This window comes from Castanea sativa, chromosome 10 (assembly GCF_040712315.1).
Source record: "Castanea sativa cultivar Marrone di Chiusa Pesio chromosome 10, ASM4071231v1".
In the NCBI taxonomy this organism is placed as follows: domain Eukaryota; kingdom Viridiplantae; phylum Streptophyta; class Magnoliopsida; order Fagales; family Fagaceae; genus Castanea; species Castanea sativa.
Window position 1 is genome coordinate 38,451,627 of NC_134022.1, and position 27,682 is coordinate 38,479,308.

The 27,682-nt window shown below is 32.7% G+C and overlaps 1 protein-coding gene across 2 annotated transcripts; it reads left to right on the forward strand.

Annotated features, from left to right (window-relative positions):
* The first annotated feature begins 2,302 nt into the window (after positions 1–2,302).
* On the forward strand, positions 2,303–26,506 carry LOC142614235 (uncharacterized). Of its 2 annotated transcripts, none has more exons than XM_075786803.1 (12): positions 2,303–2,360; positions 2,689–2,816; positions 3,679–4,300; positions 4,945–5,091; positions 7,203–7,292; positions 7,494–7,586; positions 7,854–7,904; positions 8,167–8,274; positions 8,990–9,253; positions 14,134–14,181; positions 24,216–24,613; positions 25,777–26,506. In XM_075786803.1, exons 2-12 carry the CDS (start codon positions 2,772–2,774, stop codon positions 26,380–26,382), a joined length of 2,472 nt encoding a protein of 823 aa, XP_075642918.1. In that variant the 5' UTR covers positions 2,303–2,360; positions 2,689–2,771; the 3' UTR covers positions 26,383–26,506. The 2 variants fall into 2 exon arrangements, with proteins under 2 accessions (XP_075642918.1, XP_075642919.1); XM_075786804.1 differs by having other exon boundaries at positions 2,308–2,360; positions 2,694–2,816.
* The last annotated feature ends 1,176 nt before the right edge of the window (positions 26,507–27,682 follow it).

The following is a 27,682-nucleotide window of genomic DNA, read 5'->3' on the forward strand; positions in this document are numbered from 1 at the left end:
CGTTTTCGTCTCTAAAAGTTTTTTTTTTTTTTTTTAAATCAAATCGGACTTTTAGTGACGAAATTTTTCGTCACCGGGACTTTTAGTGATGGGGTTTCAGCGACGAAATGAATTTCGTCTCTAAAAGTCCGATTTCGTCACTAAAGGTTCTTAGTGACGAAAAACTGGACTTTTAGTGACGAATTTTTTCGTCATTGAAAATACATTTTGTTGTAGTGCTAGCTAGGCATGCAGGCATTATCAGAGATGAGAATGGTCACTGGGTAGCGGGGTTTTCTAGGAAAATTGGAATTACCAATAGTTTTGTTACTGAATTGTGGGACCTCTGAGATGGATTAATTATGTGTTGTAGACTTAATTTGTTTTCTCTAGAAGTTGAAGTTGACGTGGAAGCTATTGATGATTGTCTTAGGTAACTCAACTTATGTCAATTATATGGTTTCTCCTATTTTGGATGATTGCAGGTAGTTGGTTTCCCTCTTTTATTGGATTCATTTTAAGCACTGCTATCGTGAAGCTAATTGGTGTGCGGACAGCCTTGCAAGGATGGGAGCTAATTAGCATTTAGATCTAAGTCTTTTGATAGTTCGCTTGTGGACTTGCTTAATGTTTATGAGGAGAACTTCAATGGAATGTACTTAAAAAAGGCTTTGTTTTGAACCTACAGTAATTTTTTAGCCTCATTAATGATTCGTCAATTTCCAAAAAAGAAGAAGACATATAAATGACCAATATTAATCTGGTCCCCTTCTGAACTAGAAACAAATTAAGTGCACCACATCATGACACACATAATCAGTCAATACATCACAAACAAGTCCAGTTGGCGTGTTCAGTGATGACTTGAATAAAAAGAAAGAGCAAAGAGTATAAGCCGTGACATGAGAAAGAAAGGGAAAAAAAATGCTTTTGTACTTGTTATTTTATAATTTTATATTGTAAATAGTATTGTTGTTATTTATAAGTATTTTATAATTAATCATTTTTTATAGAAAATATTAATCTTGATTCTTGATACAAATTTTTTTTAAACTAAAAAAATATATTTATTAGAATTTCTAAAAATAAATTGGTTACTAGCAATATAAAATTTATAGCAGAAAATTCAGATGAAGATATTTGGAATGGAGAATAAGTTAAGAGATAATGAAACAATGCAACTTAAAGATAATATAAAAAATAGTTATAAATTTTTTTCAGTATTGGATTTTTTTCAATAGTTATAAAAATATTGGATTTTTTTTCCAAACTTTGTTAAAGTAGCTTTTGCATAATTTTTTTTTTCAAAATTAAAATTGATAAAATCCTACTTAAATTCCATTATATAACAATAGTATTAAGTGAATTAGTCTTATTATCATTCAAAAGGGAGATGTTCAAAAAAATGAAATACATATGTGAAATGGCCTTTAGTTAGTAACTTTGTATATAAAAAAAAGCAAGAATATATAGCTTTTAAATTACAAAATTATAATATGAAAAGTTAAAATAAATGTTATATAAATAATATTAAATTATTAAAAATCTGACTTATAGTTGTTGTTTAGATACTGCTTATTACTGAAAATTGAAAATTGAAAACACTGTAACAAAATAATTTTTAAATGTGTGAATAGTATCGTAAGATCTAATTTTAAAGAAAAAATTGTTAAATGAAGGTACTTATGAGTCTCGCGAATAGTGCACGAGACCCACAGAAAAAGAGAAGTTTTAGTGTCACAAACTAGTGCACAACTTTGTCTACAATTCACCTATGTAGCGAGTTGTGAACAAAATTGTGCATTAGTTTGTAACACTATAATTTTTCTAGAAAAAATGCTTCAATTGGGAAAAGCACAAAAAACACTTCCCAAACCGAAGGCCAAATTTATTAAAGTAGCCCAGATTTGGCCCCATTGGTACTATATGGTGTTTAGTACTCCATCAGTTGCCCATTCATTTCTCAAGTATCAATTCTTTACTTAAAGTATGACCCCCATTCATATCACGTGTTCTCCCTTCTCCTTTATTTTATTTTTATGAGAATCTTTCTTTCTCATTTGGTTCTCTCTTTCTTCTTTTTAAGGCAAGGTTCTAGTTCTCTCCTTTTTATTTATTTATTTATTTTTACTATTTTGGAAAAGGAAAAGGAATAAAGTCTTGTTCAAAACGATGGATTTGGAAAGAGAGAATACTCATTAGGGGAAATGAGATGGAATATTAATTTAATTAAACTCCAAGTCTTTGGTGGACCCGGTTTTACTGCACAATCTAAATATCATTATATATCCAGTGTGCAATAAACACTGCTTGCCCCCGAAAGCTCAACAGCAACTCAATAGTCTTGGAATGAGACCTGGCGACTAGAGACATTTTTTCTTGTAAGTAGAACCATCTTTCTTTTTTTTTTTTTTGAGATAAAGAACCATCTTTCTTTAAGTGGCTAGAAATATTGATCCAAAGTAATATGTGCTTTCTCAAACTATTACATTGATGGTTTCTAGGTGGCTTAATTTGTAAAATTTCTTATAATGAGTAAAAGACTTGTGAGACTAGTAAACAAACTAGAAATATAATGTAATAGAAATCATTAAGACTACTAAAAGACTAACATGGAAACTAAATTAAATAAAATCAATTAAGGATGTAATGTTGCCTTTTCAATTATACTCTTAGAGATTGACGTTATCTTCTTGATTGTCGGTGAAGCCTAGCTAATCTATCAGGATTGGTGTCATTGAAGATCGAATTCTGGGAGAATTGTCGTTGAATGTGCTAAGCAGGAATAAGAAATGGAAATACAGGAGGCGCAAGCATCAAAAGAGGACGGCCCTAAGGTACTCGGATGCATTAATTTATTTTGATAGAAAGAAATATAATAACATCTTTAGAGAGACTTTCCTGCAGAAGCACAGGAGCCTCTTCTAACCAAACTGCATAACTACAATCAGATCTAGCCATACATAATGATTTAGCATTTCGAGCTAATGAAAATCTCTCTCAGCCAAAAAAGTTATTATTATTTTCTTATTATAAAATATAGGGTGTTGAATTAGTAGGAGACTGATCATTTTTAGTATAAAATGATAGTACAACGAAATCCATTGTTGCAAACTGGCTCCTCGATGGTAATCCCAGCGGCGGCTCCACATATATTTCAGGGTGGTCACAGGACCACCCTCACTTGCCAAAAATTTATATATATACTTGAAATTAAAAAAATCATATACTAAAGTAATCTATTTTGACTATCCTAATAATAATATTAAACACTTTGACTTAAAAATTACAAAAATGTGGGGTCAATAAAAAATTATATATTAGTTGATCGCATAAGATTTGCTATGAAAATATTTATGGATATAGAATTACTTCATAAATAATTCTGGCCCCCATATATAATTTAACCCTTTTATAAAAAAACCAAAAAAAAAATGACAAAAAAAAAAAATTAACTTAACAAAAATGAATTTCACAACAAAAATAAAAGTAATGCTACATGTACAACATTCTCTTTATTAGTAGAAAGAAATGGTAATACTTCATGTATTTGCGTTTTTTTTTTTTTGTGACATATATCCAAGTTATTTCTTTATTAAATTTTGTATAATTTAATTTTTTTAGTGACTATCTTAAAAAATTCCTAAAGTTGCCACTGGGTAATCCTAACTTTTTTTTTTTCTTCATTTTCACCTTCAGTTTTCCAAGTCGTTTGATGAATTTTTAGACTGGGTAAAGGTTGATAAAAATCAGGAAGAGATTGAAGCTCATTCAGGTTGGATAGATAAACATTACATACAATGCGAAGATTTCATTATCCACCCCGAATTGGGAAGCTTCGAAGATTATGAAACATTGTATCCGAGTGCCGTCAAAGGGGAATGGGAAGAAGTCCTTAAAATATGTGGTAAAAAATTGTTTTTAAGTACTTCCCCGATCATCAATTCCTTGGACACGGTATTTCACCTAGCAATCTCTGATGACCAGAAAGTTATTTTTGAAAAACTTCTACAACTATTACCTCAGGAAAGTTTAGGCATAGCAAGTGCTTTAAGAAGGAAAAACAAGAAAGGAAATAATCTTCTCCACATTGCAGCATCAGTGGGGAGTGTGACGATGTGTAGCCTCATCATTCGCATCTCAAAATCAATGATAAATACTTATAACAATGAAGGTGAGTCCCCTCTCTTCGCAGCAGCACTTCATGGTCACAAAGAGGCTTTCCTTTACCTCCATTCTGAATGCGGCCCTAATGAAGACTACTGTATAAGAAATAATGGTGACACCATTCTCCACTGTGCTATCGCTGAAGAACACCATGGTGAGCATTTTGATGCGTTATATTTATATATTTTTTTAAATAATAAACATTTTATATGCTTTAAGATTTTTATTTTAATATTTTGAGAATTTATTGTTTAATTCTATGTTTTATATGTTCTTAAAATATTACATGTCAAATTTTGTACCAATCATATGTTATTTGTTATTTGATCTATACTATATATCATCTTTAATGCATAATTTAAAATGCAAAAAGTTAAAAATACTATCATTTTTAATGCATAATTTTAAAATGTAAAAAGTTGAAAATTTGATATTTTAGATAGTTATTTATCTGTGATGATCTTGAAATTTTTTACCAGTTTTGAAGTTACAAGAAAAAAATATGTTCTAACAAAAGTTGTCAGAATTTGCATTCAAAATAAAATTATTGAGTAATGTAACATTAATTCAATGTTACACTATATATATATATATATATATATATATAACTGTTTTAGTTATCAACTACTTGAGTTTTGTTCGACTTTTGGAAGTAAATTAATTATTATTATTGTTTTTGATAGCATGGAAAGTGTATTATAAATTTAACAAAACAGTTTATGAAAATTGGCAAGTTGTGCAATTGTTTAGAATCAGATAAAAGAATCATTAAGTCACATTTGGTTATGTGCTTGGCAGAATTGTGCTATAAAATACTTCACTTGTATGGAGGTCTGGTAGATTTTACCAATAATAAACGCATAACCCCTCTCCATCTCCTAGCAAATAAGCCTTCCGCCTTCAAAAGTGGCACCGACCTTCGGTGGTATGAAGAAATCATCTACTGTGAGTATACTGTAAATTTTTTAAGATTATTAGAATCACTATTTTTTCTTCCTTTTCATTTGCTCCTACTCAATCTCTCTTTTAATATTGGATTACAAATCAGTTTAAAGAAGAAAATGATTAGTGTCACACGGTCACTAAATAAAATTATCAACCCTTCCAGAACTCAAGTTTTGCAGAATTTTTGGTTACATTTATTTCCAATTAATTAACCATTACTATCTATCCTTTTTTTTAAATTTTGTTTATAGATAGTTTCAATATGCTATTAATTCCGCAGTTGAACCATTTTTTTTAAGACCCTCAACTATTTTGTACATGCAGATATGCTAATTAAACTACAAAGCTTTTGGCATCTATATCTATTGTTAATTGGCAAGATATATAGGTTGTTGTTGTGAGCGAGAGAGAGAGAGAGAGATTGAATAGTTTGTATATTAATGCATATTTTGCATGTAATACTGTATAATAAAGAACCTTATTATATAAACACAGTATGTATATAGTACAATAAATATTAGGGTATTACAAGTACAGTACACTAGGTCCGGACCTATATTCTAACATAGGTAAAGCTCAATGGCAAGCAGTGATGCAAATTATCAGATATTTGGAAGGCACAAAGAATTTGGATGATGGAATTGTGTTTTGGATTAAGTGACTTAAATGATAAAAAATTAAAAGTGGTTATATATGTATTCTTGTTTAGTGGAATAGTTGCTTCTTGCTTAAATAAGAAGTAAAATTGGGTTGTTAAGTAAACAAATGGAAGCTATGAATATAACATGTAGTACAATGGTTAGTAAGAGCATTCACAGCAGTGGAGCTAAATAGCTATATTGCTATTTTAGCTCAACTCAAACCCCAAAAACCCACCTGCAGCAGTGGAGGCAAAGCTAAAAAATTTTAGCTTTGCGCTACAGTGCTCATGTATCAATACATGAGCACTGTAGCTGAAAGTTATAAAAAAAAAAAAAAAAAAAATTTTATTCGGGCACTGAAGCTACTCTCTCCATTTCCATTTCACTCTCTCCTCTCCTCTCCATTTCCATTTCACTCTCTCCTCTCCATTTCCATTTCACAATCACACTTTGAAGCTCACCGCCGCCGACGCCGCCTTCAACGTCAGCTGAGACCCACGCCGACGCCGATCAGCTGAGACCCACGCCGATTCAGCTCCACGCAAGCTTACCGCCGATCAGACCCACGCCGATCAGCTTCACTCTCAATGCTCACCCAACGCCGATTCACCGCCAATCCGCCTCAATCCACTTCTCTTTCGCCGATCAGACCCACGCCGACATTGTCCTCCTCACCGAAGCCCAGCTCTATGATTGATGATTTTTATTTTGTTTATAATTGGTGATTTTGTTTGGTCTGGGTTGAGGAAAAAGATTGGAGATTTCGGTTGGTTTTTTTTTTTTTTTTTTTGCTGTGGACTGGTGGTGGTGGTGGTGGTGGTGGTGGTGGTTGTGACTGTGGCTGATGGTAAAGGTGGTTGTGGTTGGTTGTATGAATGTTTTTTGAGTTGTGGGATATATTATTTTATTGTAGGAAATATATTATTTTATTGTAGGAAATATATTATTTTATTGTGATGTTTATATTATTTTATTGTGTTGAAAGCTAAAATAGATCCACTGCTGCAGCATGTGTAGATATGTATAGTAAAATAGATAAAGTAACCTTTGGTGAAGCTAAAAAGCTAATTTTTTAGCTCCACTGCTGTGGATGCTCTAAGGCAATAGATAAAATGTTAGGTTGGATATTTGAAATTAGGTATACTTGGGAGATCTGTCAAGGTTTTCTGCATCAACAATATCGTTATCTTACATTTTTAACCGTAAAGAGTGGAATGAACAGGTACAAGGAAAAATACATTAATGTTAGAGTGAGACACATATTTTAATTGTTCTTCATTTTCTCCGAGGCAAAAAATTGCATGTATGATTAACTATCTCCTATAAGAAATCACCAAATAATAGTGCAACAAGAGTAAGGAAGATTATACTCTGTTTCCATGTGCTATGTGACCTGATCTTTCTTCATCATCTTGTGGCATGAAAAATTCATTTACAATGTGGTTTGTGACTTAGCCGCTTTCATTTCAGCATTTGTCGGAACAGAAAAACTGGAAATAATTAGGGAAGCAGAAAAGAAGCTTTTAAGACGACAAGATACCCATGGAGGTATAAACCAAAGTGAGTAATGTTACACACACTAACACACATCACAATGTGTTATAAAAAAAAAAAAAAAAAGTAAACTAACATTAGTGTGTTCAAGTGGTTAGAGATAAAAACAAAGGGAAAAATTGGTCATGACTTGAGCTTCTATTCTTACAGGTCATGACAATTATTTTAATAAACGGATTGATATTGATTAATTGTCTTTGTGTATAGGATCCAATGGAGCTCCATGGAATCATATACATCTTCCACCTATTTACGGAACCTGCTTTGAGTTTGTAAAACTTGTATTCAAGGCAGTGCCATGTATATTTCTGTTTTATTATCTTTGTAATCTTCAGTATACTAGGAATATAGTGATATGAAATTTCCTCCTCTCACATAACAATAAATTTCATTAATTAAATACATAATATAATTTATTATTCATATGAAAAGAGGAAGTATTATGTTGCTATATTTTAGGAGTATTTAATCATTTTTCTGGTTGCTATATATCTAGCTATTTACCAAACTAAATGACACTTTGATTTGAGATATACTTTATAACTAAGCTCCTTTTCATTTTTTCAGCAATTGGTAGAAAATACACACCGTCTGAAGCTGATATAGAAAATGCACAAGGTAGATATCAAAGCGAGAAATTAATGTTGACACCGCAATATATTATAAGAAAAAAAAAAGTTCACGTTAATTGTACGAGTCTGTTTAAGAAGTTCGAGATGCATGAGTAAAAAAAAAAAGGGAGTTCGAGACGCTAGCACCCAAATACATTTCAGTGATTTGACTTGAGCTTGTTGCTATTGGTCTATTCAAGAGATTGATATTATTAAATGGATTAATACTGATCAATTTATATATTCTCATTCTTAATTTTGTGCTGTAGGAGACCCATCACCCAATGGAGTTGAGGGGCATCAATTACATCCACCTAATTATGGAATCTGCTTTTCGTTTGTAAAACTTGTCCTCAAGGCAGTGCTAATAATACTTGGTACTTAAACGCGTTCCATTATTCTCTGTTATCATATTATTATGACAGATTTAATGACGGTTCAGTTGTCATATTATTATTGATTTTCGCATAGGTTTATTAACACTATTAAGTATTCACTATAAACAATTTATCATGCAAAATAGTTGTGAAATTTATTATTCACGCAAGAAAATCTTTCCGCGGAGAAATTAAATTTCACTAAGTTTAATTGTATATAAGCTTAGAAGTAAATTACATGGACCTCTGTACTTATATACTAGAACGAGAGGAGAGCGGAAAAAGGAGAAATTAAAAACCAACTCCTAACAACTATCACTCGTACATTATAAGCTTTAAGTATAACGCTTGTCGTTTAACTCTGTTAGTGTAAACTACTGGCCTGTAGACAGTGAAGTAAACACTGCTGCTAAGTTTTTCATCTTGCAACTCTAGACTTATTGGTTTCCTTTATATGTCCAAAATATCTATCTATTATTGAATTAGTGATGCTCCAATTACTACAAATTGTAGTACATAAGTTTTTGTTTTTGTTTTTTTTATTATAATTGTTGTTGATGTCATCACATCAATCACGATCATTGTTAGGTTAGTTTGTAAATCTTTAATTATAAAATTAGTAATTACTTCGTATTTTCCTTACCCAATTACTTAACAAACATATATGAGTGTGTCAGATATAATTGGTAACATTATTGGTGGTATGGATCTTTAGGAGTTCCGAAGAAGATAGAGAAGGTAAGGATGACAAAGGTGAGGCATGAATGGTCTATTTTGATCATGAATGAACTGCTGCAGAACACTTCAATGTATCGGTTTTCAAAAGGCATACCTTCTTTTTCGTCCTATTCAATGATACCTGAGCATGCAAAATCTATTAATGATGGTGAATCGATCCCTTATGATCTCATAACTGGACGCGGTTTATCTGAGAAGCCTCTGCGTACTCAATCCAGCTTAAATAAAAAGCATAAAAAAGGTAATCATCTTATACAACCTCTATATTTTTTCAAGGGATAATCAATTACCCAATTTATTTATTAAATTTCATATTTTATCACATTCGAATTATTTACTTATAAGGATTTATTTAAATAATTATAGTTTTCGGCTTTAAGTAACTGATATTTAATTTCTTAATTAAAAAGCCTAAAATTGGTAATAATATAATCTTCAAGTTATGTTATTTGAAAAGCAAACTTATTTAAGCGGAATAGCGACTTCATTATCATTGGCGCATATTAAATTCACCAAAAGAAGCCTTATGTGAATAAAATATAATTTTTTGAACCACAAGTTGGTAAATAGAATTAGAGCTAAACCACGTGTCACTACAAGAAAACTGGTTTATTGCAGCGGGTGCAAAAACTGCCGCTATAGGTAATTCTTGTTAGACCAAAAGAAAAAAGAAAAGAAAAGGATATTATTAGCCATTGTGATTTAGTGGAAAGACATTAACCTTAAAACTCCAACAAAGAACTTGAAGAATGTAAGAAAATTATATAATTCACTTTTAATAGATTGGGATTATAATAAAAAAAAATCATGAATGTTTTAATGGCCACAATTAAATCCTAAACTACCATATGCGGAAGTAGTTTAATGGTTTGGAAGTTTTGAGTTATAGTAGCGACAAACTCTATAATTACTTAGAGGCTCTCACACTATGCTTGAGTTAGGTTTAAGCTGGCTAGGAACAATAACTTCACTTGTAAGTCCCTTTTGAATAAATAAATAAATAAATAACCTCTTAAAAAAAAGGTTACACAAGAAATATGAATGAGGAGCCAAAGTAAAATTATACAAATTTATCCAATTTAAGAAGGTTACATAATAAATATGAATAATTTGAGGGTCATCCATGTTTTTTTTTTTTTTTTTGAAGAATCTAGCTAAATTCAAGTGTAAATTTTTCATGATTGGAAAGTTCCCAAAAAGATGGTGGCTTAGTGGATGATTTTGAACTAATGTCAACTCTTAAGGAGGAGGTGGTATTTGCCTATTTGGTATAATAGGAATATATAACACTAATTTCACAAGGTGTGTGTCCCAAATTTGGAGGGTTCACCATCATATGAGAGTCCCAAATTTGGAGGGTTCACCATCATATGAGAGGATGAGAAAGTTAACCACATGGTCCACAAGAGAAAACAAGAGATACACACGAATAAGTACATACTTAATCATTACATAACATAAAATAAAGGAAAAATCTTAGTTTATAATGTATTAACCATACAAGATTTACATTGTAGATTAAATAAATGTGTACAATATTGTACACTTTTTAAAAAGAAGTATTGTATACATATTTATTTAATTTGCAATATAATAATGTATATTTACATAATTAATTTGCAATATAATACTGTATATTTACATTATTATAGTATTATAAATAAACCAATAATTACCCTCAAGTGACCAAAATCTAAGAGATAAGTAGATGACACGTGTAGTGGTGTTGTTTTTTATTCCTCCACTACGTACAAAGCCAACTGGGACCACGATTTAGTAGTGGAAGGGTTGCCTTGTGAGAAAGCCCGCGGGGTGTGGGCCTAAGGATTCGAGCATAGTAGGCCGTTAGAGCCAATGGATTACGACTGTGGCCTGGTTTCTAGCCAACTTTATGTATCATCTAGGAAACTCAAAGCCCAAAATCTAACTCAGCCTATTACAGGTCCAACACCATTAGTTATAAATCTAGGGCTACAAATATTTCACAACTAACATGTTATTAATGGTAGATAATAAAGTGATATCATTGATGGGTCTTGACAAGAACTAATAAAACTATGTAAATCAAACTATTGTGAAAATTGTTATGTAAATTGTTATAAATACTAATAAAACTTTGTAAATTCAACTATTTTGAAAATTGTTATATAAATTGTTGTGTCTACAACAATACTCTAGTTATAAACGATGATGATTCTAAAAAAAAGAAAAGAAGAAGTTATAAATGATGATAAGAGACTACATTGTTATGAGGACCAATGGCGGATGTAGAGCGAGTAGGTCATTTTTGTTATAATTTTCTTTGGGCCATAGTTATTAAACCCGAACCAAAGATTGACTTGGTCTATAAGTTGGGTCACTGGGCCATTGATTCAACCAGTGGGTCAATAGTCGAATCATAGGGTCAAATAAAAAGATTTTAAAAAGTAAATATATATAAAAATTTGAGAAATCATAACATAAATACATAAATTAACAAAAATAAATAAAAGGTCTATGCCTAAATTAAACTCGCTATTGTAATTCAAAACCAAGGTTTTACAAGTAATAGCATGAAAAATTATATAAAATTCATAAGCAAAAGTAACCAATGTTATAAGATTGCAACAAAGTTTTTGTTAAATAAAATCTTATTACATATCTTTAAATTCTGCATATTAAAAAAAAAAAAAGCAAATCTCAAACTATGTAAATAATAGAAGAGAAAAAAAATGTTAATGACTCAAACTTAAAGCAATAAACAAATAAAACACAAAAAACGTAAACAAAAGAAGAGAAAATAAGGTTTAAATAATAAACTATATAACATATACTAATATACTCATACCTATGTGCTAATTAGCCACGTGAAACTAAAAAGTTATATGTTCATAGCAGAAAATTGATGCACAGTTACGAGTTTGGGGAACTGAAATTGTGAAAAGTGATGGGTAGAGTAGTGTGAATCGGCAAAGAAGTAGGAGAACTTGCATTTTCATTATTAAATTTCTTTAGGTTTACTCTTATTTAAATTACTATATTATCACACATTAAACAATAAAGAAGTCAATGTTATAGACTTAATTTTGCATAATTTACATATCAACTAGGTCATTAAAACCTAGCTAAGTGATATAGTTTGCTTTAAACTCGCCGAGTTTTACAGTTTTGACTGGGTCTTGTGCACATTTGACCCAATCAATGATTTGGACTAGTCTATGTGTTGAGTCACCGGGTTACAAGTCCAACCAACCGGGCCGGCCGGGGTTAATAACACTGCTTTGGGTGACCTTCTTCTTGAATTAAATTCTCATGCAGGAGTAGGTATCTTTTGTTGTAATTTCTCATATAGTGAATGACCTTTTTTGTGAAGTAAACTCACAGAGCGAGGGGTCCTTTTCAGTGTAGATGCTCACATAGTGAGTGGTCTTTTTCATGATTTAAATTATTGCATAGAGAGGAGTCTTTTTTGGTGTAAGTTCTTACATTAGTGAATGACCTTTACCTGAGGTAAATTCTCACATGGTAAGTGGTCTTCTTTCTCATCGGCATAGATTCCTACCCAGTGGGTGGCCTCCAATTTTTTTTTTTCATCTGCGGAAAGGATGGATATTCCAAACCATTATCCCCTACAGGAGAGATAGACCCACATTCTTACCTATACACCCTTCACTGAGCACATGTTTCTATCTTCGCCTGCACATTTGCATGTGTTTGGACTAAAATTTACATTTACATGTGCTTGGACTAAGATTTGTTAATCTGCAAAATAGCTTGTATCTTAAGACTTTTGACTCCACTTGTAGTTGTAAGTGTATTCAAAAGAACATCAATTATAAATAACTAATTTCGTACCAGTTATTAATCGTAAATCTATGTCCCTAAGTAGGGGATTGAAATTGTCATTCATGGGTGATTAATGTATTCTCGGTAGTTCGAAAGTAATCACAAATCAACAATGCTCAAAATTGCTTAATAGGTATTGGTTAAAAATGACGGTTGTTCACTCGATTGACCATATCTTTTAACTATAATGTTTTTTTTAGTGAACATTGCTTCATTGGAATGTAGACATCCAAGACTTTAAAATAAGCACAAATTTGACATGATTCCGATTTAAAATGAGTAAGATATGTTTATTTGACGTAAGCCGAGGACGATTTTCATATATATTCCTTTTCTATGACAAAGTTTACAATACTTAGTTCCTATTATTTCTTAACAGAAAGTGCAGAGATCCTCTCTCTTTCCTCTCTCATCTCCTTATATACTTCTTCTTCCTCACTGGTTCATCCATGTGTCATATAAATCTTTCCCCTAGATACTTGTCCCATCCGCCACCTTCTTGAAGTCTTCAAACAATAGCAAGAAGGCTGAATTCTACTGTTCAGAGGTCATTTCACCATTAATGCGGCCAGGGAGGTAGATGTAGGGTCTTTAATATAGTGGAAGCAGCTTTTTCCTCAAATATTTCTCACACATCTTTGCTTCTAAAGGGTGCTTGGATCGCCCTCTTACCCATCAGTTTTTCTAGAAGCTTGCCTCTAACCCTTTTAGCAAGTCCTAGGGTCATTGCCGAGCCCGTTCGAGAATACATTCTTCTTCGGACAACTCCTCGGACCTCTGCAGTGTAAACTGACTTGTAGGCTTAGAGGGCCCTAATAAAAATAAACTGGTACCAACCGATCAGGCCCAAAGCTCAATTGTTTGTTCAATAGCTTTTACCCCCCACAGCGTACACATTTGCAAGAGTTTGAAAAATGCTCAGAAACTTTATTTTTCCATAAATAAGCCTCAAAATGGTTCAATCTCTAGAAAGCTATAGAACCCTTTACAAACTGAAACAATTGTAATTTGAGCCTATGAATATCCACTCCATGCCTCAAATCCAAATCATTTTATGGAGAAAAAGACATTAAGCTATTTTTATCACAAAAACTCTCTTGCTTTCTCTAATATTCATCACACCAATACCCTAGCACAATTTTTAGTCTTCATAATCCTTCTCTAGTAGTTAGTTTAATTCAAAGAGAATTCATATATATATATATATATATATATATATATATATTCTTTGAGTGTTTATTATTATGCTCTAAAGAGATTCTTTCAATTTCAATTCATTTTTTTTTGTTGTTGTAGATACTGAAGATTCAGTTAAAAGCTTAAATCTTGTGATGCCCGATCAAGGTAAGTTCATTCCCCCATTACTCTTATTTCACTTCAATAGGGCTGAACATGATTCAGGGGCGGCTCCACATTGAAGCAAGGGTGGTCACAAGACCACCCTGGCTTGATAAAAAATTATTACTATTATTATTATTATTATTATTATTATTATTATTATTATTATATATAATTTAAAATTTTTATGATTTTTTACCCTTAAAAAAATTTGTGATCACCCTAAATTTTTTTAGACCCAACATAATTAAACTTTAGACAAAGTTTGACAACAAATTTGATTGTAGACTAAGGTTATAACTTTATTTAATATTTTTTTTATTAGATGTGAATTTTGACAAAGCCATTATTAAATTGCATATTATTCTTATATCCTCCTTACTTGTAAAATTTAAATAAGATTAAAAATTAATAACTATGTTATCAATTAAATGTTTAAATTTCAAGTTTTTGTAGTCTAGAATTATACATAAAAAAAGTGTAAGGATCGAATAGTAATAACATCTGACTAACATGAAATTATGACATGTTTTATAAAAATATAAAGAACATACAATCCAATTGTTATATTTTCAATATATGTAACCATATTAATTTTTGAGTGAGAGTTGTAACCTTAGGTTGCAATAAGTTTGTAACTAGCCAAACTTTAGTCCCCTTAACAATATATTAGGCCCTTACAAACAAAAAGAAAAAGCCAATTTTTTTTTTATTGCACTGAAATTTTGAAAGAGATGTAGCTTGCAATATTGAGAATGAGACTATCATGCAATGATTTCAAAATAAGAAAATTCATAGAAAGAAATTGTAAAAATTTATGCATTTGCATTTTTTTTTGTCAATATATGAAGTTATTCTTTTATTATATTTTATATAATTTAAGTTTTATAATGACCACCCTAAAAAAAATTTCTAAAACTGCCACTTAAATGATTTATCTCCTTATGTTTTTGTTCATGAATGATTATGAATATTGTATGCGTCTAGGACTAGGAATCACTTTGAATTGGATGTTTTGAATAGGAGATTTTTTTTTTTTTTTTTTGGTAGAGAACTTGAAAACTTTCATTAAATAGTAGAAAATATTACATCATGATGGAGAGCTTGTTCCAAGAAATAAGGATTCTCTTCCATCCACACCTCAAAGTCAACAATACTAATAGCATATTTAGCTAACAGATGGGCAAGTTGATTCCTTGTTCTACAAACATGAGAAAATAACACTTTCCTAACATCATGAGTAGAACTTTGAATCCCATAAATAATAGGCATCACCGAAACTGAAGAAAGCGATAAACCTTGAAGAGCACGAACCACATTGAGAGAATCACCTTCCAAAATGAATTTCTGTAATTCAACTTCTTTGGCAAACTCCAAACCAGATTCAAATGCTTTGGCTTCCACCTCTAAAGGACCTAAAGGGGCATGAATTGTTTTGTTTAAAGCAGCCACAACCAAACCATGATTATCACGAATTATCACCCCCACCCCAGATTCATTCCTTGCTCTGAAAATAGCCCTATCAACATTCACTTTATATAACATATTTGAGGGAGGCAGCCAACACTTTTGGAGCACAGGTTTAGACAACCATGGTAAAGCAGTAGCCACAGCTTCCTAAAATTCCAGCAGCCACATCGAAGCATCCCGACACAACTCCATTTCACCAATACGTTTTCCACCATTACAAATCTCATTACAGTTGCCCCACATTCTCCACGCTAGAGTTCCCATCAACGCAGCAGTATTATCATCCCCACAATCCACCATGATCATCTTCCACGCCAACTCCATATAGTTGCTGAATTGAAGTGCAGAAACCGAACTAAAAATACCTGAACAGCTTCATACCGTTTTAGCTCTTGGACATGACCAAAATAAATGGCTTGAAGTTTGGGGCTCTAGCAAACATTCATCACAAATATCTTCAATTAACACTTTTCGCTGCTTGAGATTCAATTTGGTTGGAAGTATATCCGTGCAAGCTCGCCATAAAAAATGTCTCACTTTGTGAGGGGATGGTAACCCCCACAGTTTCTTCCAAAACCTACGCAAGAGACTGTCATCTGAAGAAGAAGCACCTCTAGCATCATTGGAACACTCCAAAGCAAGATTACAGACACTTTGAACAGTAAACAACCCATTAGAGGTACCTATCCAGATTAGCTTATCAGGGGGAAGAGAATTACTAAGCGAAATACTTCTAATTTCCTCCACCTCAAACGGCAAGAACAATTGCTGCAGTAAATGGAGATTCTAACACTTGTTTTCCCAGTCAATGAGTTCAGAAACACGAAGATCCGCTGGGGAGTTCAGCCGTGGGGAAACAACTCTAAAGGTCGAGGAGTTTGGTAACCATTTATCCTTCCACACTTGCACTGCGAGACCATTACCAATCTGCCATCTTAGCCCATGTTGCACAAGCTTTTGGGCTGCCATAAGACTACACCAAACATATGATGGATTATTACCAAGAGAAGCTTCAACAAAATCACAATTAGGAAAATACCTTGCTTTGAAGACATGATAAACAAGAGAATTACGCCCCATTTGCAATCTCCAACCTTGCTTAGCTAGTAAAGCCAAATTAAAAAGTTTCAACTGTTTAAAACCCATACCCCCATCTACCTTAGGCTTGCAAAGATTATCCCAACTCATCCAATTGAGTTTTCTTTCATCCTGTTTTTGACCCCACCAAAAATTATGAATCATACTTGTCAATTCTTCATAGAGAATATCAAGAAGTTTGAAACAACTCATAGTATAAATTGGAATTGCCTATGCCATCGCCTTGATCAAAATTTCCTTACCTGCTTTAGAAAGCAATGTTTCCTTTCACTCGGCTAGCTTCTTTGCAAGTTTTTCCTTGATATCATTAAAATTATGACACTTCTTTCTTCCAACCAGCGAAGGGAGACCAAGATACTTCTCATGTTGCCTAATAACTTGAGCTCCAAATCTACATTTAACTTCATCTTGATCAGTATTACAGCTAAAGAAAAGAGAAGTCTTGCTCTATTCAATTGTTGGCCAAAAGCTCGCTCATAAACCCCAAGAATTCATTGAAGTGAGTCACATTCTTCCAAGGATGCCCTACAAAAAATGAGGCTGTCATCTGCAAAAAATAAATGAGATAATTTGGGCCCACCTTTACAAACAGCAATACCCTGGAGGCAACCATCACTAACCCTTTTCTTAAGCAAAGCAGAAAGGCCCTCAGCACATAACAGAAAAAGATAAGGGGATAATGAATCTCCTTGCCTTAAACCCCTTGAAGGTACTATATGCCCATGTGGTCTCCCATTAATCCGAATAGAATAAGTAACCGTAGAGATACATGTCAACAATAACTTCTCCACCTACTCTCAAATCCCAATTTATCCATGATTTTATCAAGGCAGCCCCACTCCACCCTATCATAAGCTTTACTCTTATCCAATTTGAGTGTCATTTCACCACTTTTCCCTCCCTTTTTCATATTGATATGATGCATAGTTTCAAAAGCCATAAATACGTTGTCAGTAATTAATCGTCCAAGCACAAAGACACTTTGAGTATCACTGATAATAGATGGAAAAATTTTCTTCAATCTGTTGGCAATCGCTTTTGAGGTTAGCTTATCAACAACATTACACAAGCTAATTGGGCAATAATCAGTCACTCTTTTAGGCTCTTTAATCTTAGGAACTAAAACAATATGAGTTTCATTAAAATTTGGAGGTACAATTCCAAAATTAAGAAAATCAAGTACTGTTTTAGTAACAACATTACCAATTAAAGGCCAAAAATGTTGAAAGAAGAAAGGAGTCATACCATCTAGATCAAGCGCTTTCAGGGGATACATTTGCTTCAAGGCTGTCTTCACTTCACCTTCTTGGAAATCCCGAACAAGCATTTGGTTCATGGCACTAGTGACTTTAGGCTCCACGGCATCAAGTAATTCTATAAAGTCCGTTGGATTTGATGATGAAAATAATGATGAATATTAATCTACAATTATACCCTCCACAACATCAATATCCTCCTGCCAAGTACCACCTGAATTCTCCATACCTTCTATTAGATTATCTTGAAATCGAGCTGAAGCTTTAGAATGAATATACATGGTATTTCTGTCTCCCGCTTGAAACCAGTTTAGTTTAGATCTTTGTAACCACATGGCATTGTCTTTTTCCAACCAACAATTTAATTCAACTCTTGTCTTCTGAATTTCAGGAATGAGTAAAGGAGAAGTAGGCTATAACTCCAACCATTCAAGAGCTTTTTGCAATCGAACAATTTGCTTGCCCACATGTCCAAAGTCATTCTTATTCCAATCATCCAAGCACACACGGCATGATTCCAAACAAGAATTTAAAGGGAAGGCCGAGCCCCTCAATAAGCCTTCATCCCAAGCTCTTTAAACAACCTCTTCACATTTATCATTTTTTAACCACATAAATTCAAACTTGAATGGTTTATGATACCTGTGCTTCTTTTGTTTTCTAACAAAATGCAAAGCTAGTGGACAATGATCAAAAGCAGAAGAGGAAGATGGTAAAGTTTTGCTGTAGGAAACTTACTCGACCAATCACTAGTAGCCAATGCTCAATCCAATCTCTCACGAATTTGTGTCCCATCAAATTTCTAATATAGCCAAGTGAATCGGGGTCCAATGAAACCAAGATCCTTAAGTCCACACACATCAATAACTTCCTGAAAATGTGCCATTTGACTTGCAGGTCTAAAAGCACCAACTTCCTTTTCAAACAAACCCACCAATTCGTTAAAATCACCAATAACAAGCCATGGTAATTGTGAATAAGTACTGAGAGATTTAAGTAGAGACCAAGATTCACATCTTCTAGAAGTTTCCAGGTTACCATAAAAACAAGTTAGATGCCACCACCCATCAACACCCCCATCAACAAACGCATCAATATGGGAAGATGTGTAATTTTGAATGTGTACTATGACCTCATTCTTCCAAAATAAAGCTAGGCCACCACTAACTCCATCACTAGGCACCAACAATCCATTTTTAAATTCACATTGATCACGAAAATATTCCATCCAGCCTCGATTAGATTTAGTTTCCATAAGAAAAACTAAATTGGGAACTTGTGCCTTAATAATTTTTTTTAAGGCGTTAACTATCCGTTGGTTCCCAAACTCCTGGCAGTTCCAGCTTATAAGACTCATTGGACCCGGTGAGGCTATTCAACAGCCTCCGCCGATCCCAATCGTGAAGGTAAGAAAACACCTTGTTCATTTGATTCTTTCTGAAATTTAAGGTTCTTCACATTGTCAGTATCCACAACCAAAGCGTCAAACGTACCAGAGAAATGTCACTTTGTACCTGATCTGTTGGGACTGTTAGATTGTAAGTTGTCCACACCAACGCGATTGCTTAATCTAGTCCACCTTCCTATTTTTACTCCACTCTGTTTACCACGTTTCAGTTTGATTTCAGTAGGAAAAATTCCCCTTTGTTCAGTTCCTTTGTGTTGATCCGTATCTTCTATAGCCTTATCGCGATTCACCCCACCCATGTTAAATGTACCCTCACAGTCCTGCAAAGCATCAAATTTAAGAGGCTTCTCCCTTTGCTCCATCACAACCCCTACCCGATTAGGATAAGGATTAGAGTGTTGAATGGATAGCGGTTCAAAAGAAGACGGAGTCTAATGATCCATCTTAAGGGCAGTGTGTGGTGTATTCATTAAAACATTGGAAACTACAGGCCCACACGAGTCTAGACTTCTTAATGTAGACAAATTTTCCTTGCTCCCAGTGACACAGGTAATGCTATTTAATGAATTGGATGACATGCACACTCCATTATCCACCTTAGCAACAACTGGCATTTTATATTCATCCAACGTAATAGCCACGTCCTTAGGTGCACGTTCCTTTAAAAACAGAATTATCGGCTGAGACCATTCCTTAACACTCCCCACCAGTTCACACTTACCTCCAACTCCCACCGGAATCAGGTCCATAATCATCAACGAATCAGCATCGATAGAAGTTCCAACAGCATTTCCAAATGCCAGTGAGAAGGATACAAGATGGTCATGCACAGATGAAGAACTTAGCCCTATAGTGCTTGAGACCCCAGATTGGCGTTGAGTATCTTTCTTGCCGAAACCTCGAACTTCCATAACAGATTTGCTAGATGGATTGATTTATGTAGCCCTGATCCAGTGACCGAATTGTTGATCCCCAACTTTCAGGGTCCCTTTACTACTCAACCAGAGAGAGCATTCTTTGTCATCATGGGAAACCATTCCACACCAATAACAAATATTGGGAAGTCTCTCATACTGAAAGGTTATAAATCTGTCAACATCAGTTCCCAAAGAAATTATTCTGCCATGACACAAAAGGCGTGTTACATCAATAATCACCCGGATCCTCAGAAAATTTATACCAACCATGTCTGAGAAAGTAACGGACTTGTTAATCTCTCCCAAAGATTCTCCAATTTCCATAACAACATCAGGAGATAAGCAAGTCAGAGGGAGATTATGGATTTGAACCCAAAAAGATGTCTTCGAGAAATCCACTTTGTTCATAGGTAAAATCCCGTCATATCTTTGTAGAACAACCAAATGTCGATCGAAAGACCAAGGTTCTCCCATTAGGACCTTTTCTAAATCAGATTCAAGTTCAAAAGCAAAAAGCAAATGATTTTCATCTGCATCAGAATACAGAAATTACTACTTGTACGTTATAAAGGACGAAATGTTTTAGCCACTACATCAATACTGACATTACATTTTGTAAGAAACTTGGCTGCTAGAACATACTCAACCCTTTTCTTGTTCTTCGTCAATGCCAACTTCTTTCCCTCCTTATTAGACAAGGAGAGATTTTTCCAACGTCAAGCAAGATCTTCCATTGTACTGTAAAACTATAAGGCACAAACCCAAATGAAAAACAAGCAGACTAAAAACTATGAAGAAACCATTCATCTCCACAAAGGTAGGAAGGAAACGACTACTACAGCATAGGGAGTTAGGGGAAACTAACTGCCAAGGTCGAGAACCGAGGCGCTCTGCTTTTTTTGAATAGGAGAGTTAGTTTAATAAATATTGAAGGGATTCTAAGAACTGAGATTTTGTAGGCAGGATGCGTGCTTATCGTTGAGAATGTGTAGGCAGGCATATTGACCCTAAACTTAGAATATGCAAAAATTCATGTTTTAATTAGTTTAATGATTTTTCTTATGTTCTATGACTTTGTTTGACTTTGAATCTCTAAGATTGGGTTAATTAGGCTTAAGACAATGTGTTGTGTGTAGTATAATTTATCACATCTTCCCCTAAAAGTTATTATGGTTTTTGAGTGAAATTTGTAGAGTGTTTTTGTGTTAGAACCTCATTTCCTCTTCCTTGTGTTTGTGTCATTGTGTGTGTTTACTTCTTTATTTTTTTTTTAAATAATTAGTTATAAATATCATACTCCATGACATGGTTGAGTAGCATGTTAAGAACTTTATAGTTTAATTGATTGGCACTTCATGGTATGTTCACGAAATTTAGGATTCGAATCTCCCCTTCCCCTTAGTAACTATTGAATTATAAAAATAAAAGGTCTAATAGACTAATTGGGACTAGCCCATTTGTTTAGGCAAGCTTGGGTGTATATGTTACCTTTCCAAGCCTGTACTCTAACTTTGTGCTCATAATTTGGTTTGTTAGACCTCTTTATAGGGATGGAAAGTAATCTCTAACTAAGCTAGATATCAACTCTTATTCTTTACCCTAACCTCGAGTTATTGGTATATTCCTGGGCTCATGTCTAGGATGGGCGCACAACAATTAACACCAAAACTAAGCCAATCATATGTTAGCCACATCGAGTAACAATATGTTAGCCTTCTTTTATATACATTGCATATTTTTGGTTTGGATGTGATAGAGACTAGTCTTAATTTTCTTAGTAACTCTGGTAGGGTGTTGAATGGTTTCAAACTTTAAATTATACATTTATACTCATATTGCTCTCATACTAAAGATGAAATACCCAGAATTTCTATCACACTTACGGCCTATTAGTTGTACGATCAGAAGATAGTTTCCCAGGTTTTAGCTAACATAATAAAAAGGTGGTTGACATACCGCTCGGGCCAGGGCCATAGTTGGATAGTATCAGTTATGCTCACTTATACTAAAGATCAAAAATCTATAATTTCTATCTCACTTTTATCCCATTAGTTTATGTAACGTTGTATATAAGATAGTTTCAAAGGTTTATGTAACGTTTTATATAAGATAGTTTCAAAGGTTTTAGCCAACATATTAAAAGGATCCTACTAGTCATCATTTGAGATTGTTAGATTGCTTTTGTCCCTACTAGACTGATTACAAACAGTGTCGTAGTGGCTTTAGAAGTAATGTGTTATATTAAAGACAAAACAAAAGGTAATTCCGCTCACATTACTGCAAAGTTTGATATGATTAAAGCCTATGAAAAGGTGGAATGGATATACTTGAAAGTGATTATGGTAAAGATGGGATTCCAGGTGAAATGGGTGGACATGATAATGGAGTGCTTGGCCTCAGCACAAGTTATTTAGTGTTAGCAAATGATACACCACGTGAATATGTATGCCCTAGCAGAGGACTCAGGAAAGGGGATCCCTTAATTCCTTATTTATTCTTAATTTGTAATTAATCTATCAGCATTGCTCCAGTAAGCATATCGGGAGAACATGATAGGTTACACATTTGATATTGTTTTTGTTATTTCATTATTTTTTTTCTTCCCTAACGGACGATAGCTTACTTTTCTGTTTTACTACTTTGGAAGAATGCAAAATTGTTAAAGAGGTTTTTGGTCTTATGGGAGAACTTTGGGGCAGAAACTGAATTGTAACAAATTGTTTGGAATACATGTATGAGTGACGTCTCACATAAAACAAGTATGAGAAAATGGAATAGTTAATAAAACATAGTTGAACTTAAACACATTGGCTTAAATATTTTCAATCATGTGGTGTCCCTATATATTATATTATTTTAAGATTTTGGATGGATTAGAAATTTGGTTATAAGCAATGATTAGTAGGTTGTCGTGGTGTTAATGTGCCAAGAAAGGGAAAAAGTAGCATTGCCTGAGTTGGACTAAAGTTTCCAAATTCGAATGTGTTGGTGGATTGAGATTCGGGATTTAAAGTTATTTAATTTAGCCATATTGGCAAAATCAAATTTGGTGCTTGCTACTCAACCTACATTCCTTGTCTTATCAAAAGCTAAACTCTATCTGTTTTCTTTCTAGTCATTTATGGAAGCTTTGGTGCATAGTCGTCCCCTTTTACACTTGGTAATTGGCGTAGTACAGCACAAGCAAGGATGGTGAAGGAGATTTGGAGGGCTACATCTTACCCTTCCAAACCTCTTATTTTTAATTCTCAAAAATTGAGAAAATTGGAGTTGAAAGAGATGGGAGGTGTTTCACTTATGTTAAAAATTTTAAAATATTTACTGTCAATTTATATCTATTTCTTAAAAAAAATTAGCAAAAGATAGTTATAATTGTTAATTAATAAGAAAATTACCCCCCCCCCCCCTCTCTTGTCCCACTACTTAATTTTAAAAAACCTTCAAACAAAAGGGAGGGATACTCAATAATACAAATTATCTATTTCATTTTATGTTCTACTAGTCATGTTATTCTATGTGTTTGATTTTTTATGTTATGTGTTTGATTTTTTTTTTTTTTTTTTCATTTTAAACTTTAGATATTTTATAAGGAAAGTAAAAGGAATACATAATAATTTGTAATTGGTGAAGTATAAAGTGAAAAAAAAAAGGACAAAATATTTATATTTGATACATATTCCTCATTTTCTACCTAATTTTTAGAATATCCAAACAAATGAAAAGTGTAATCATTCCCCTCCCCACTTATCTCTTCCCCTAAATTATGTATTTTTCTTAAAAACAAAATAAATAATTAAATATGTTGCACCTGCACAACATATTTTAGGCTCACATAATAGGAAATGATAATAATTTTGGATAAAACTGAGTAAAATTTATTGTCTTATGTAGTGACAGAGGATGAAAAGAAAAAAGAAGACAATGAGTCAAAGGGAAAAAGCATAGAGGACGAAGACATAGATCTGTCAGAGTTAACACCCATGCTAGTTGCAGCAAGGAATGGAATTACTGAAATGGTTGAGAAAACCCTCAGGAAATATCCCATGGCCATATATGACGTGGATAAACACCAAAAGAACATAGTGTTATTGACAGCAGAGCATAAGCAACCTTCGGTATATAAGCTTCTACTCTCACTCAAGGAAGAGAAAATTATTAAAGAAAGTGTATTCTGTGCAGTGGATAATGAGGGGAATAGTGCATTGCATCTTACCGCGAAGAACACAAATTTTGATTGGCCAGTTCCAGGAGCCTTATCCAAAATGCAATGGGAAATCAAATGGTATGAGGTAAAGAGGACTTTTACTTATCATTGATTCCATGACTCATATATTATATATTGAAAAAATACTAAAATTACTATAAAATATTTATATATGAATGATATTAGGGATGCTAAAATTTTTACAAATACATAATTTTTATAAACTAATTCATTGCTAACAAAAATTTAATTTACACATTTCATTTATTATTTTTAAAAATATACAAATTATATACATTATTATATCAGTTTGTCAATGTCATAAATTTATTATGCTTTTTAACTCCACCTTTCACATTTGTAAAGACTTTACATTTTCTTTACAAACTAATGTGACAATCTTAATAAATAATTACTTTTTTTAGTGTTACAGATATTATAAATTTTACTATATTGAGCTTACAAATTAATCTGTCATTAATCATAGAAAGGGAATTCAAATATTCATTTAAGGGTCTTCTAAAAAACACTTCATTTAAGAGATGGTTGAAGTCCATTAATCATATTCATTACCACATTTATTTGTAAGTTTTATGTAGTAAAACTCGTATATTTAACATTTTTTTTTTATACAGTTTTGTAATTGTGCTTCATCAATTTGTAAGTGTTATGTAGCAAAAATTATAGTATTTTTAACATCACTCTCATAATATTAGATTAATGTTAAAGATATTATAAATTTTACAAATTGATGTGTAACTAATTAATAACAGAATAAATAATTTTGATATTTATTTATTATGTTTTTTAAATTCACAAATCATATTCATTGCTTCATAAGTTTGTAGATGTTAAATTATAAAATTTGTAATAGTTTAGTATTTTTCTTATGTTAGATCTTAACTAGGTTTACAAAATACTGTGAGGAGGATGAAACAAACTATTTCTCGGCACTTGATTTTGTTATACGCACACACAAAAAAGCATGTCGATCTTGGATGAATTATCAACCCATTACTCGATCAAATCAGCATGTTGGAAACTAGTACAAATTGTTACAATGAAGTCACGGATTGGACCTTGCTTTTAGAAAGAAACTAATGCATTCCTTACTTTTTACTTTGTACCATCCTTGGACTAAGGTTAATGTATACGACCATTTATGAAGTAACCGAATGCATTAGGTCCTCTCCATTGGAAATAGATATGAAAGTATAACCTTGTCTTTTTATTTCAAAATGCATGCAGTATATACAGAAATCATCGCAAAGAAACTTCCATTTTGTCCACAACAATAAGAATCAAACCCCAGGGAAGATCTTCACCAAAAACCACACGAAACTTATTGAAGAGGGAAGGAGCTGGCTAAACCAGACATCGAATGCATGCTCAGTTGTAGCAGGTCTCTTTGTTACAAGTACCTTTTCCACCGCAACCGACTTACATGATGCTATTAAAAGCAATAATAAGGCATCCAAAATTTACGCTGGCTCATCCTTTGTGTCCTTCTACACTTCACTCATAGCAGTTGTCATATTCCTTGCAATTCCCACATCTGCGTATAGAAAAAGAAATTTTCGTGATGCCTTACCAAAGAAGCTTGTGCTGGGTTTAACAGCATTCTACATTTCCCTAGCTTTTACCTTGGTGTCCTTCACAACAGGACATTTCTTCATCTTTAGGGATCAACTAAAATTTTTGTCTTCCACTTCATATATAGTGATCTATGCACTGGTAACCGTGTTTTCTATGGCAGTGTTTCCACTCTACTTTCATTTGGTGTGGGCTTCCTTCAAGAATGAGCCACAAAAGAAATACAGGCTTAATATTCCTCAGTGGCTTTTGGACGATTAACTAGTATTTACGTACCTATCTTCTGCAAGAGTCTGATGGCTCAAGTTATTGATTGATACACTTTCTTCAATAATATTGATGCTGGACTTGTACTACGTGTTTTATTTAAATAAGGAAAAACATATTTATCTGGGTGAATTGAAAATTATTTACCTTCTTAATTAAGTTGTTGAACCACAATTTATCGTTGGGAGTTCAATTTGATTGAATGTTTTCATTTTTATTATCATTATGAATTTGAATGTTTGAGTTCGACTTTAATTATATCTAGTTTGTAATAAATTAAAAATTTATAGAGTTGGTATTTTCATTTAAATTTGTTGGACTAGTCATTGTCTAAACAATTGTGTTGATGCTTTAACATGTAATTCCAATGCTCTCATTTTTTTTTGAGTGATCTTCCTAAGCGAGTTAGACAAAGGACTATAAATACATCGGGCTATTTATGAATAACTTCAGGTTGACTTGAGAAAATGCTTGCTTATATTTGTGTATTTAGCAAACAAGCCGGTCTCATACTCATATCTAAGCTTGACTATAAAATAAATCAAGCTCAAATATAGTAATGTATTTGTGAACAAATTTGTGTAAATAAGACTTGATTTAATATGTACATGAAAGCAAAAAGTACTTGACCTCTGCATTTAACCATGTCAATCTCAATATATCGAGAGAATGTCATTCAAAAAGTGAGGAACAAAAATAATTTTTTTTGCTTTATTCAACAAATGTGCCATTGAAGATTGCTAATGTATTTTATAGGATAAAATGCAAATTACATCATCTAAATTTGACTAGAATTTATTTTTGTTCTCTAGCTTTACTTTCATTCAATTAAGTCCTTTAAGTTTCAAATTTATTCAATTAAGACAATATGTCCAATTTTGTTAAAAATTTGCTATTAAAAAATATTTTGGTCACATGAAAAAAGCAATAAAATCAATAAAAACATTTTATAGATTTTTTTATGTGAGATTTTAAAAAAATTAATTAGTTAGTTGCATAAATAAAGGTAATTTTTAATGGAATTGGAATAAAGGCCTAAATTGCATAAATTTGAAATTTAGGGGATTCAATTAAATAAAAGTAAAGTTATTAGATGCTTGAAATAAGCACAAGCCCAATAGCACTCACACAGCAATATGAAACCTTTTTTTTTTTTTGTTGAGAAAGTCAGCAACTTGAAACTTGATAGACTAAAAACACTCGCTTGGTAAACTTCAGAGACAAAAAATATAGTTTCTCCAAAAGTTTAATTTAGCAAATCAGTAAGAAGAATATGATTTTAATTTTTTATAAG